Here is a 14,594-nt window from a genome sequence, read left to right as displayed (position 1 = left end):
GCTATTGATGTCATAGAGTTCTATGACATCATCGTCGTCACGGAGACAGGGGGTAGCCTCATGGCAGCCAGTAAAAACAACAGAAGGCACTTTGTGTAGTTACTAGGGCTGGGAAAAGATAAAAAAATGTAACTTTGTTTATCACATGATTTTTTGTGATTAACAGCGTTTAATCACATTATGAGCAAAATTCAATAATACATGAAAAACTAATTTATTTGTAGTATTTATTTAGAAGCAATGTCATCAGAACAATAAAACAGGCACTCTCGGAGCAACAAAAAGTTAACATACAGTATATAAATCAGTGACCCTGTGATCTGTGTTGTCTCTGTGGCTCGAGCCCCTTGTTGGGCGGCCCAAGGACAACATGTCTCAGGGGAGAGTGCAGACCAGCGATTCAAAAACGCATGTATACACATATACAGTATATATATATACATACATACGTATACATATACATAATTGCTCTCACTATCCCTAACGATTAAAATATTTAATCACAATTAATTGCATTTATGTTATAGTTAACTCAAATTTAATCACAATTAAGTTTTTAGTCATTCTAAATGTCCCTTCCTTTATTTTTTTTTCCATAATTAGGGTCCTCGCTACGACTAGTCATAGAGGAACCTATTGTCTTTAAATTTTTTCTGAATTTTTGAAGATTAGGGGGTGCTGCATTTAATCATTAAAGATGTGCCTTTTTGGCATATTTTCATAATTTCTTACAGTTGTAAAAGACCGAACTCCTCCCAGGAATTAAACCCAATTCTTTTCAAATGCACGCAGTGTCACGGTTTGGGTCTGCTCTATGTCTTATTTTATAGTTTTCATGTCTCTTGTGTTCCTGGGTAACTTCACTTCCTGCCTTGTCCTGTCTTCCCTTGTGATTGTCTGCCGTGCCTGATCGTTTCCACCTGTGTTCAATCACCTGCACCTCCCTTGTGTATTTAAGCCCTGTGAGTCCCTTGTCTTGTGTGGCGTCATTACATGTCGACGTTCTTGTGTCCTGTCACGTAAGTCAAGTCTATGTTTTCAAGTCCAGGTCCCTGTTTTGTTGTCCGTTTTGTTTTTGCCTCCTTCCTCCCCTTTTTTGGTTGGAGTGATTTTGAGTTTGAGTTTTTTGATTATTAAAGTCCTTTTATTTTCTAATACTCCGCATCTGAGTCCTCCCTCCTTGCCCTCGACCCCGCGCCTTGACAGAATGACGCCACCAATACAGGACTCAGCGGAGTGGGGTTCCCAGAACCCGTTCTGGTGGCCCTCCCTGGGTGTCGATCCAGATATTGACCGCCTCATGGCTGTAACTGCTGAGCTACGTGCCGCCATCGTCCAGCTGGCAGCGTCGCAAAGACCCACGACCCCAAACCCGACTCCGAGACCCACGACCCCGAACCCAGCTCCAAGACCCACGACCCCGAACCCAGCTCCAAGACCCACGACCCCGAACCCGGCTCCAAGACCCACGACCCCGAACCCGGCTCCAAGACCCACGACCCCGAACCCAGCTCCAAGACCCACGACCCCGAACCCGGCCCCAAGACCCACGCCCCCGGCTCAAAGACCCCCGTTCCCAGTCCCGATCGTGACCCCTCCCTCCCGCCCTCTTTGGACCGCCTGGAAATCGGTCCTTGAAGGGGGGGTGGGGTCAGGGCCGGCGCCCCCCGCCACGTCGCCGCAGAGGCCGGCGCCCCCCGCCACGACGCCGCAGAGGCCGGCGCCCCCCGCCACGACGCCGCAGAGGCCGGCGCCCCCCGCCACGACGCCGCAGCCGCACAGCTCGGCGCCCCCCGCCACGACGACGCCGCAGCCGCACAGCTCGGCGCCCCCCGCCACGACGACGCCGCAGCCGCACAGCTCGGCGCCCCCCGCCACGACGACGCCGCAGCCGCACAGCTCGGCGCCCCCCGCCACGACGACGCCGCAGCCGCACAGCTCGGCGCCCCCCGCCACGACGACGACGCAGCCGCACAGCTCGGCGCCCCCCGCCACGACGACGCCGCAGCCGCACATCCCGGCGCCCCCCGCCACAACGCCGGAGCCGCACAGCCCGGCGCCCCACGCCAGACCACCCGAGACCCTGAGGCCCGGCCGCCGACCCGGCAGACCCCCGGAGCACCCCACGCCGGGCCGCCCCGGACCATAGCTGTCGGGTCCCCACCCTCCCGCCCCTTGTCTGATTTCCATGGTTCTGCCCCCCTTTAGGACCGTCTGGAATTCGGTCCTTGAGGGGGGGGTTCTGTCACGGTTTGGGTCTGCTCTATGTCTTATTTTATAGTTTTCATGTCTCTTGTGTTCCTGGGTAACTTCACTTCCTGCCTTGTCCTGTCTTCCCTTGTGATTGTCTGCCGTGCCTGATCGTTTCCACCTGTGTTCAATCACCTGCACCTCCCTTGTGTATTTAAGCCCTGTGAGTCCCTTGTCTTGTGTGGCGTCATTACATGTCGACGTTCTTGTGTCCTGTCACGTAAGTCAAGTCTATGTTTTCAAGTCCAGGTCCCTGTTTTGTTGTCCGTTTTGTTTTTGCCTCCTTCCTCCCCTTTTTTGGTTGGAGTGATTTTGAGTTTGAGTTTTTTGATTATTAAAGTCCTTTTATTTTCTAATACTCCGCATCTGAGTCCTCCCTCCTTGCCCTCGACCCCGCGCCTTGACAGAATGACGCCACCAATACAGGACTCAGCGGAGTGGGGTTCCCAGAACCCGTTCTGGTGGCCCTCCCTGGGTGTCGATCCAGATATTGACCGCCTCATGGCTGTAACTGCTGAGCTACGTGCCGCCATCGTCCAGCTGGCAGCGTCGCAAAGACCCACGACCCCAAACCCGACTCCGAGACCCACGACCCCGAACCCAGCTCCAAGACCCACGACCCCGAACCCAGCTCCAAGACCCACGACCCCGAACCCGGCTCCAAGACCCACGACCCCGAACCCGGCTCCAAGACCCACGACCCCGAACCCAGCTCCAAGACCCACGACCCCGAACCCGGCCCCAAGACCCACGCCCCCGGCTCAAAGACCCCCGTTCCCAGTCCCGATCGTGACCCCTCCCTCCCGCCCTCTTTGGACCGCCTGGAAATCGGTCCTTGAAGGGGGGGTGGGGTCAGGGCCGGCGCCCCCCGCCACGTCGCCGCAGAGGCCGGCGCCCCCCGCCACGACGCCGCAGAGGCCGGCGCCCCCCGCCACGACGCCGCAGAGGCCGGCGCCCCCCGCCACGACGCCGCAGCCGCACAGCTCGGCGCCCCCCGCCACGACGACGCCGCAGCCGCACAGCTCGGCGCCCCCCGCCACGACGACGCCGCAGCCGCACAGCTCGGCGCCCCCCGCCACGACGACGCCGCAGCCGCACAGCTCGGCGCCCCCCGCCACGACGACGCCGCAGCCGCACAGCTCGGCGCCCCCCGCCACGACGACGACGCAGCCGCACAGCTCGGCGCCCCCCGCCACGACGACGCCGCAGCCGCACATCCCGGCGCCCCCCGCCACAACGCCGGAGCCGCACAGCCCGGCGCCCCACGCCAGACCACCCGAGACCCTGAGGCCCGGCCGCCGACCCGGCAGACCCCCGGAGCACCCCACGCCGGGCCGCCCCGGACCATAGCTGTCGGGTCCCCACCCTCCCGCCCCTTGTCTGATTTCCATGGTTCTGCCCCCCTTTAGGACCGTCTGGAATTCGGTCCTTGAGGGGGGGGTTCTGTCACGGTTTGGGTCTGCTCTATGTCTTATTTTATAGTTTTCATGTCTCTTGTGTTCCTGGGTAACTTCACTTCCTGCCTTGTCCTGTCTTCCCTTGTGATTGTCTGCCGTGCCTGATCGTTTCCACCTGTGTTCAATCACCTGCACCTCCCTTGTGTATTTAAGCCCTGTGAGTCCCTTGTCTTGTGTGGCGTCATTACATGTCGACGTTCTTGTGTCCTGTCACGTAAGTCAAGTCTATGTTTTCAAGTCCAGGTCCCTGTTTTGTTGTCCGTTTTGTTTTTGCCTCCTTCCTCCCCTTTTTTGGTTGGAGTGATTTTGAGTTTGAGTTTTTTGATTATTAAAGTCCTTTTATTTTCTAATACTCCGCATCTGAGTCCTCCCTCCTTGCCCTCGACCCCGCGCCTTGACACGCAGTGTGCTCTTGAGACTGTAGTCTCTAAAAGTTGCATTTTGCAGGAAGAAATATTAAACTATGTGCGTAGGGAGCAATTTACAAAAAACACCTTTTTATGATTTCGAAGGAAGTTGGGTCATCTATGGTATTTTGAGAGGATTTTATTTTGGGATGGTACATCAGAATGTCCTGGTTATCCCCAAATGACACCTTGGGGATGTGTACTATGTGTCTGAAGTGAAAGAAAGGTCATGAAAGTATTGATTGTTTCCTTTTAAATCTAATCTGAAAATGACCATATGTAGTCTGGTAATTTTGAAGGAAATTGGCTCATGTATGGCGTTTGAAGAGGCTTTTATTTTGGGATGGTACTGCAGAATGTCCTGGTTATCACCAAGTCACACCATGCTGATCTGTACTCTCTGCCTGACGTGGAATAGTCATGAAAGTATTGATTGTTTCCTTTTAAATATATCCTGAAAATGACAAATTGTAGTCTGGTGATTGAGATATTGAAGGAAATTGACTCATCTATGGTATTCTGAGAGGCTTTAATTTTTAATGGTACATCAGAAGCTCCTGGTTATATGTTGACATAAAAGGCCTAAGACCATGATAATGTCAAAGGTAAAGTTTTCAAAGCAGCATTCCCGGCGTTGCTCGACCGCTGACTTGTGAACGCTTTTAATTTTTTTTTAAAGCAAAGTCAATATTTAGCTTTTTACCAGCCTTGTATGAGCCATAATAAAGTCATCCTACATCCTACTTCAACAGGAAAATGCCCAACTCACTAGTTGATGTCTAAAAAAAACAACCTGCTTTCTGTGCCTCAAAGACATTTGGGTTCCTATTTCTAACTAGGCCATTGCAAAGGAAGTGGGGTGCAAAGTGCACGAGTTTTTTTGTCGTATACATCTAGATGTTATTAAGAGAGTAATCCTACTTGGGCAATGTGCTAGAAAACCTGACAGAACTATGTATTTCGCGCTACGCCACCAAAAACCAGTTGTCTTGGCTCACCGTGAACCAAAAGGTTTTCTCAGCCAATCACAGCGCGAGAAATGTTCTGCCTTCCGTTTCCACTATACGCCTTCCGTTTCCACTATACGCCTTCCGTTTCCACTATACTTTCGCTCATACACACATACATTCTCCTCATACACACATACATTCTCCTCATACACACATATACATTCTCCTCTTACAGACATATACTGTATTTTCTTTACACATACATACATTTGTTTGTGAGAGTGAGAATATATGTATGTGAAAGGAGAACATATGTATATAAGAGTGAGAATGTATGTATATAAGAGTGAGAATATATGTATGTGAAAGGAGAATGTATGTAAATAAGAGTGAGAATATATGTATGTAGAAGGAGAATGTATGTATATAAGAGTGAGAATATATGTATATAAGAGTGAGAATATATGTATGTGAGAGTAAGAATATATGTATGTGAGAGTACCAGAATGAATAATGTCTTGAACGGCCCCTCATAGTTTAATCGCTGGATTGAAATGTTCAACCTCAGATATGCTTGTGTTGTTTTTGTCCGAATGCTTGACTCTTTTCAAACTTATTCTCTATAAATAGAACAGGATTCATTCTATTAATTGATGCTGAGCAGTGCTGTCACACCTGAGGGCCCTTTGTCCAATTAAGGCCGCAGGTCTTTCAGCAATATCTCTGCAGTTTGTTTCCTCCCATGACAACCATTTATGCGGAAGTTAAAAAAAAAAAATCAGTGGCAGGATGTTTGTACTTGTATGCGGTTCCTGGTGATGGGAGGAAGCGTTTCATTCTCTTCTGCCCCATTTTGTACACAAACACAGGGACTGAATAATTGACGAGCAGTTCACATGTCCTGCACCGCACCCGGGGAACCGGCTTCAAGGGCAGAGAACGGTCAGGACGGGTCGGCTCCGGTGTAACTGTTATTTGGTATTGGCATTTGGTAGTATGGTGTAATTATTGGTTTTGTGTCCGCAGCTGTCCTATTTTTGCAGTAGACTATGAGAGTTGATCTTAAATGCTCCCTCAAGTTTGCATGACATCAGATGCGCAAGAGACTGGTTGAACCAGGACCAGTTGGCGCTTTCTTCTCATTAACTTTCAGCGGTCCGGTCAAAAGAAAAGTGTCAAAAATAACTTGAGAGGCTCCTCCATCTTCCTGTTTTTGGAAGCGATGTAATTGAGTTAGCTGACAGCCCATTACTTACGACTGTCTGGTGGTTATGAGTTGGTTGTCTGATTTTTAGGGTCCTCGCTACGAATAGTCGCAAAGGAACCAATTGTATATCAAGGAATTATTATTATTATTATTCTCACAAACTGCGGGCTTTTTGGGGCCTTTATCATATTCAAAAAGTTGTTAAATTTGGCATGGATATCTGGACTTTCCATCAAACTACCTTAATCAAACTAGAATTTGAAATACTATAAAATGTAGTCATATGTGCAATGAGTGCAGAAGTGCAATAAACAATAAATATAAACCGACTAAAACTATATAGTTAAAAATCGAAACTTTGTCCATCCTGTTATTTGGGAAAAGTGAAATCTGGATTGGTATGATACGGTCCTCTAGTGACTAATTCAGTTCCCACTATGCCAGACATCGTTGGTCAGTCAGCAGGATCAATGGGTCTCCCCCGACGGACTCGTGGATAGCAGAACTTGACACAGACAATAACCAGATCAATCAAGTTCTTTAAAACGATGAAACGATCGAGAATGGGGTTTAGACCAGAAAGTCATATGGCAGGGACACCTTGTTCATTTGTTTTAACCATGGTTTTATTTCACCTGGGTTTTGTTTCATTAATCAAAGTTGTAGAGAAAAATGTGTTATGCTTGAGGGCGCCCCCCACGAATTTGATAAAGTAAGGGCCGGCTCTGACTGGAGCAGACACTCAGGGGCGAGGCCGAGGAGCGGACTGCAGCGGAAGACAGAGAAAAAGAAATACAAGTTAAATCTGTTGCCCTTTTGACCCGTGTGTCCGTGTGTCTGTACGAAGGAATCCAACGCAGACAGGTGGCATCTCTGCTACACAAGCCAATCCACTTTTCTATGTTGATAAGAGCATTAAAATGAAAAGAAAAAAAAAAAAAGAAGGGACATTTAGAATGAATAAATTGTGAATTGAATTGTGACTTGCGAATAATTGTGATTAATTTTGAGTTAACTATATTGTAAATGCAATTAATTGTGATTAAATATTTTAATTGTTAGGGATAGTGACAGCACTAATGTATGTGTGTGTGTATGTATGTATATATATGTGTGTGTGTATATATATATATATATATATTGGAGAGCGATTCAAAAACACATGTATATACACATGTATATACATATATATATATGTATATACATGTGTTTTTGAATCGCTCTTAGTCTGGACTCTCCCCTGAGACCTGTTGTCCTTTGGCTGCCCGACAGAAACAACACAGATCACAGGATCACTGAGCCACGCAAACTCCTCCACCACGTTAAGGTGGCGATTCACGGAGGAGTTTTTTGTTTAATGTGGGAAACCCAATAAGGGAAAAACCCACAGGTGGGGGTGTCTTTACCCCATATATACATATATATGTATATACATGTGTTTTTGAATCGCTCTTAGTCTGGACTCTCCCCTGAGACCTGTTGTCCTTTGGCTGCCCGACAGAAACAACACAGATCACAGGATCACTGAGCCACGCAAACTCCTCCACCACGTTAAGGTGGCGATTCACGGAGGAGTTTTTTTTTTAATGTGGGAAACCCAAGACGGGAAAACCCACGGGGGGGGGGAGGGGGGATGGGGGATGGGGGAGAGGGGAGGGGGGGTATCAACCCTGGGTGTTAGTGGGGTTGAAGGGGGAGGGGGTGTTTTTTTTTTAATGTGGGAAACCCAAGAAGGGAAAACCCACAGGGGGAGGATGGGGGATTGGGGATGGGGGATGGGGGATGGGGGAGGGGGGAGGGGGGAGGGGGGAGAGGGGGTATCAACCCTGGGTGTTAGTGGGGTTGAAGGGGGAGGGGGGGTCTTTAGCCCTGTCAACCGCCGGGTGTTAGTGCGGTTGAAGGGGGGGGGGGGGGGGGGTCTTTAGCCCTGTCAACGCCGGGTCTTAGTGGGGTTGAAGGGGGGGGAGATCTTTATCTTGAAGGGGGTAGATGGATGAGGGGATGAGGTGGGAGATGAAGGAAGTTGTTGTTACCAGTCACAGGCACGTTGATGTTGACGCCCTGGATGGTCTCCTTTTTCTTGTCTTCCCTCTATTTCTTTGTGTCTTTGTCTTGCATCTTGCGTCTCATTTTGTCCAGCTCCGTCTGCCGGTCTTGCATCCGTCTCCCAAAAATGCCTCTCCTCTTTTTTTCTAAGTGGAGGCAGATGTTCTCAAGGACTATTTTGTCGTCCTGTAAATCTTTGATCTTGGAGATGAGGTTCTGATTTCCTTTGGCGATGGTCTCCATGTGTCGAATCTGTGACATCAGGCAAGACTCAGTGAAATCCCTGCTAGAGACCACGTTGTGATGGGTCTCCTCTTGGCTCTTTAGTAAAGCAGCCATAGCCTCTGTCTCGATCTTGAGCTGTTTGCCTTCTTCTTCCAACTGGTGGTTTTTGGCCCGCTGCTCGTGCAGCGCCTCTTGAAGAGAACCGTTGGTGGAGAGTAACCCTGTTACTTTAGACTCCAAGGATTGTTGCTGGTTATCCATTTCTTTGAATGTCTTTTCTTCCAGATCTTCATACTTCTGCTGCAGATCGTCATACTTCTGCTGCCAGGTCTCATTGTTGACCGTGAGTTGAGCACTTTTGACAACGAGTTGTACGGTTGTCTCGATGAGCTTCAGAGATAAACCTTCATTCTCCCTGATAGTCTCGCCCAGAGCATCTGTCTCGATCTTGAGCAGTTTGCCTTCTGGTTCCAACTGGTCGTTTTTGGCCGGCTGATTGTGCAGTTCCTCTTGAAGAGAACCGTTGGTGGAGAGTAACCCTGTTACTTTAGACTCCAAGGGCTGTTGTTGGTAATCCAGTTCTTTGATTGTCTTTTTCTCCAGATCTTCATACTTCTGCTGCCAGGTCTCGTTGTTGACCGTGAGTTCATCACTTTTGACAACAAGCTGTTTTGTGGACTCTTTGAGCTGCTGAGACAAACTCTTGCTCTTGCTGACAAGATACTTGTTCTGCAGATGCAGTTCGGCGATGGCCTTTTGCTGATCTTGTATCACTTGTATCATTTTGGCCCTCTCCTTGGAGGATTGCAAATGTGACATAGTGAGATCAGTGACATGCTTTTTCAGGACATGCAACTCAATGTTGGCACGGGAAAGTGCAACATTCAAATCGCATGTATTCGGAGGAGGTTGAGGCAGAGAACCTCCTGCTTTGGGTGTTTTATTTGGACAAGGTCCGTGCAGAGAACCACCTGCTACGGCTGTCTGGTTGTTCCCTTGAGACATTGCAAATATCACTTGTGTTGATCACTTAACGACTGGATCAAAGTGATGAATGTACAAGTCTGTAAGCCCTCAAAAAAGCGTGAAGCCTTTAAAAAGGGTGGTCACTTAACTGATGTAGTCTTTGAAAAGAGTGATGGTGTCTTCAAAAAGGTGTCAGTTAACGACTAATTCGGTCGAAAAATACTCGAGATAGATGGACAAACTGCCTACTAAGTCAAGTAAAAACGCACTGAGCGAATTCTACTGATGTGTTTGGAACACAACAAAGCTATTGATGTCATAGAGTTCTATGACATCATCGTCGTCACGGAGACAGGGGGTAGCCTCATGGCAGCCAGTAAAAACAACAGAAGGCACTTTGTGTAGTTACTAGGGCTGGGAAAAGATAAAAAAATGTAACTTTGTTTATCACATGATTTTTTGTGATTAACAGCGTTTAATCACATTATGAGCAAAATTCAATAATACATGAAAAACTAATTTATTTGTAGTATTTATTTAGAAGCAATGTCATCAGAACAATAAAACAGGCACTCTCGGAGCAACAAAAAGTTAACATACAGTATATAAATCAGTGACCCTGTGATCTGTGTTGTCTCTGTGGCTCGAGCCCCTTGTTGGGCGGCCCAAGGACAACATGTCTCAGGGGAGAGTGCAGACCAGCGATTCAAAAACGCATGTATACACATATACAGTATATATATATACATACATACGTATACATATACATAATTGCTCTCACTATCCCTAACGATTAAAATATTTAATCACAATTAATTGCATTTATGTTATAGTTAACTCAAATTTAATCACAATTAAGTTTTTAGTCATTCTAAATGTCCCTTCCTTTATTTTTTTTTCCATAATTAGGGTCCTCGCTACGACTAGTCATAGAGGAACCTATTGTCTTTAAATTTTTTCTGAATTTTTGAAGATTAGGGGGTGCTGCATTTAATCATTAAAGATGTGCCTTTTTGGCATATTTTCATAATTTCTTACAGTTGTAAAAGACCGAACTCCTCCCAGGAATTAAACCCAATTCTTTTCAAATGCACGCAGTGTGCTCTTGAGACTGTAGTCTCTAAAAGTTGCATTTTGCAGGAAGAAATATTAAACTATGTGCGTAGGGAGCAATTTACAAAAAACACCTTTTTATGATTTCGAAGGAAGTTGGGTCATCTATGGTATTTTGAGAGGATTTTATTTTGGGATGGTACATCAGAATGTCCTGGTTATCCCCAAATGACACCTTGGGGATGTGTACTATGTGTCTGAAGTGAAAGAAAGGTCATGAAAGTATTGATTGTTTCCTTTTAAATCTAATCTGAAAATGACCATATGTAGTCTGGTAATTTTGAAGGAAATTGGCTCATGTATGGCGTTTGAAGAGGCTTTTATTTTGGGATGGTACTGCAGAATGTCCTGGTTATCACCAAGTCACACCATGCTGATCTGTACTCTCTGCCTGACGTGGAATAGTCATGAAAGTATTGATTGTTTCCTTTTAAATATATCCTGAAAATGACAAATTGTAGTCTGGTGATTGAGATATTGAAGGAAATTGACTCATCTATGGTATTCTGAGAGGCTTTAATTTTTAATGGTACATCAGAAGCTCCTGGTTATATGTTGACATAAAAGGCCTAAGACCATGATAATGTCAAAGGTAAAGTTTTCAAAGCAGCATTCCCGGCGTTGCTCTACGCGGTTAACGGCCGCTGACTTGTGAACGCTTTTAATTTTTTTTAAAGCAAAGTCAATATTTAGCTTTTTACCAGCCTTGTATGAGCCATAATAAAGTCATCCTACATGTTTGTTTTTTCATTTCGTGCAAGCGGCAGTCATCGGTGTTGGCTGAGCTACTTCAACAGGAAAATGCCCAACTCACTAGTTGATGTCTAAAAAAAACAACCTGCTTTCTGTGCCTCAAAGACATTTGGGTTCCTATTTCTAACTAGGCCATTGCAAAGGAAGTGGGGTACAGTTCTGGCTCCTGGGGATCTTATCCCTGCATGCAGAGAATTATGGTGAGGTCATATTTGCAGATATTTCTCCCCCAAAAGGTGAAAACTTGATTAACTTTGTTTTTAACAAAAAATACATTTTCACAGAGCCTGTATCATTTGTTTGGTTGTTGCTTAGTTCCCTCCTATTTGAAACTAATCTCAAGGCCAATATCCATTTGCCTCACTTCCTCATAAAGCCTTCACAGGCTTCATAGCAATGAGTGTGACCTGATCTACAATGAGGTGAGCCATCCAGCTGCGATGTTAGACTACCAGGCCAGGCAGGAGTTAGTCACGGGCTTTTGCCTGGAGGAGTCTTGTAGCATATGATGGGCCAGCAGGGGATAGACAAAAGCTCTTGTATGGGCAAAATAAATAAATACAAAAATAGTTCATGCAGTGTGTTCCTCATCAAATGTGTTCTTAAGCACCCAGAGACGTACCTAGATAAAAAAGCAGTGTAAATATACCAAATTGGATAAACATTTTACTGATGGGGATCACATGTTTTGTTGTATCAAGTGGTTGGCATCTACCTTGCTCATATTACACATCAGAGCATTATCTATTGAACTGCTATTAGTCCCTGCAAATGTTTGTGTCTTTGATGCTACTCTTTTCCTTGGTCTGAACTATTGAGCTGATGAAATATGTAAAGCAGTTTAGAGCAGAAGATCAGGTTATGTGAACCCGGATCGATGACTCAGCCTGTCACCGAGAAGCAACTTCACACACTCTCCTAAGTGCACGGCTACCTCCCTCCTTTTCCAACAACTAGTCTTCCCCCAGATGAGTTCATTTCCCTCTGGGCATCAAATGCACACCTTTTAACGGTCTGTGTGACCACATCCTGTCGAAGCTGGAAGAAATGAAGTCATTATTCTGTTGCTTTTAAAATGATTGGAAATGTGTTTTGGGGACCAATTTTAATGTTCTTGAATCCGGTGCCAAATGTTTTAATTTGTAATATGGTAGCCTAATATTTTCTATTTTGATTTTGTATGTATCTTCCTGCAGTAGTGATCATTTATTTTGTAGATTTAGTTACAGCCAGATAAAGGATTAACTTTACGCTTGGAATGACATGTTCATCTTTGGGCAGTTCTTACTGGTGACTTTGGCACGTAGCTAAAGACTACTCGAATGAGCCTACTGGTCACCTGCCGGGGGAGCTGTGTCACGGTTTGGGTCTGCTTCTTGTCTTATTTTGTCGTTTTCATGTCTCTGGTGTTCCTGGGTAACTTGACTTCCTGCCCTGTCCTGTGATTGCCTGATTGTTTCCACCTGTGTCCAATCACCTGCACCTCCCTTGTGTATTTAAGCCCCGTGTGCCTGTTGTCCCCTGTCGTGTCAATGTCTATTGTCAGTCGTCGTTGGTGCACGTTCTTCGGTTTTGTTGGTGAATAAAGAGCACCTTCTGGAAATCCTGCTTTTGAGTCCTCCTTCCGCCAGCACCCACCCTGACAAGCTGAAGACACATTAACGCATGAGGATAATCTTCCAAGGAGGTTATTGAACAATCGCTTCTCTACTCTGCACTTCTCTCTCAGGTGCAGTTAGCTGAAGCACAGCCATGATGAAATCGGGCGCCACGAAGGTGGGGCTGCCCAAGCCGGGACTCCAGGAGCGGACGAAGCAAGTCTCCGTGGCTTCGTCTTCCTCCGGCTCCACAGCCATGAAAACCTCCAGATTCGCCAACACGCTGGCCTCAGACCAGCGCCACAGCAGGGTGGGTCAGAGGTGCACTACAATCTACCACAACATGAGGATACCTTTACATAGTAAACTGGTCAAATCACAGGACGTTGTTTTAACATCATTAATCCTCATACTGTTGATACTAACAGCAGATGTGTTTCTAGCTGAAAAGAGCCAGCAGCGATGATGCCTTAACAAAGCCTGCTGTCGCGGCCTCTGGCTCCCGGATGAAGAAGACTGTGACCACTGGAGCCATCTCAGATCTCACAGAGGCCCGCCCTCGCAGCCTGTCTGGTAGGAAACTACCACTCTGACTAGCTAACTCATTCCAGACACTTTGTTGTGTTGTTTTTTTCTAAGTTCAGAGATCATTGTACTTCAGTATGAAAGTAGTGGCACTAACCACATGTGACAGCTAGAGGGCCACAGAGCACCACTGAAGCTGCCTGCCTCTACTTCCAGGGGCTGGTTGTAAATGGAGGCTTGAGAGACACTGCTCCATCCTGTAGCCCTTTTTTGTCTTGTCTAGTATCTCTTCTTCTAGCTTGGTTGACATTGATGAGATGCAGGTGGCTTGGGTTCTCAGGGTTTTGGTCTGAACACACTCACAGGTGTGTGTGAACAGCAGGTGGTGTTTTAGATGACAGATTAGAGAGAGAATTGTTTTTGTGGCGTTTTTGGCCGGTCTTTCTTTGGGGTCTCATCAGTCTCAATATCAATGAAAGCATGCACTAGGATTCAAAGTCATTTAGTGACTATAGTGACTGGCTTCACAAAAAACGATTCTGATGCACACACATTTCTTGTATGATAAATACACTAATTTCAAAGTATTAAGAATGTTCATCAAAAACATGTTTATGTGGTTACGTTTGTCCTATTGTCCATACATGAAAGGCCTCACCCAGTTTGTGGACCCCATGCCTCAGTTCCTTGGCCTCTACAGCAGCTTGCTCTGAAAAAGGTCACTATGCACAATCTCCACATTTTCCTCCAGGCAACGGTAGTCCTACCGAGAAGCTCATGTTAGGGGCAGAGTAGTGGAGGTGGTGTATTTTCCAGCCACCTACACCATCAGGAAGGTGGCCTCACATCAATCAATCCCTGCTTCATGTTAACTGGCTCTTCTTCACCGATGAATGGATTTGAATGTGCACACAAACACTAAACACTGGCTTTACTACCAGCTAACCATAGCCAATGATAGCTGGCAGTCAATAGCAACATTCTTGGCACAAGTGGCCTTTCATTCTAATGCCGTTTCATTCAAAATTAAATCAATGAATAAATACATAAATGAAATATGCATTTGAAATACATTGTGAAATGAATAAATGAGGCAA

The 14,594-nt window shown here is 46.5% G+C and overlaps 1 protein-coding gene across 4 annotated transcripts in view; it reads left to right on the top strand.

Annotated features, from left to right (window-relative positions):
• specc1 (sperm antigen with calponin homology and coiled-coil domains 1) overlaps positions 1-14,594 on the top strand; it is a 96,397-nt gene that overhangs the window by 40,227 nt on the left and 41,576 nt on the right. For all 4 annotated transcript variants that reach the window (XR_009942549.1, XM_062558247.1, XM_062558246.1 and 1 more), the window contains exons 2-3: positions 13,104-13,282; positions 13,416-13,545. Coding sequence is in view for 3 of the 4 variants with exons in the window: in XM_062558247.1 (XP_062414231.1) it covers positions 13,127-13,282; positions 13,416-13,545 (286 nt within the window). In the remaining variant the exon portion in view is untranslated. The remainder of the gene's footprint in view (positions 1-13,103; positions 13,283-13,415; positions 13,546-14,594) is intronic.

Source organism: Pungitius pungitius, chromosome 16 (genome assembly GCF_949316345.1).
Source record: "Pungitius pungitius chromosome 16, fPunPun2.1, whole genome shotgun sequence".
Taxonomy (NCBI): Eukaryota; Metazoa; Chordata; class Actinopteri; order Perciformes; family Gasterosteidae; genus Pungitius; species Pungitius pungitius.
The sequence above is the reverse complement of the archived record's forward strand: the minus strand, read 5'-3'. Positions and strand labels throughout refer to the sequence as shown.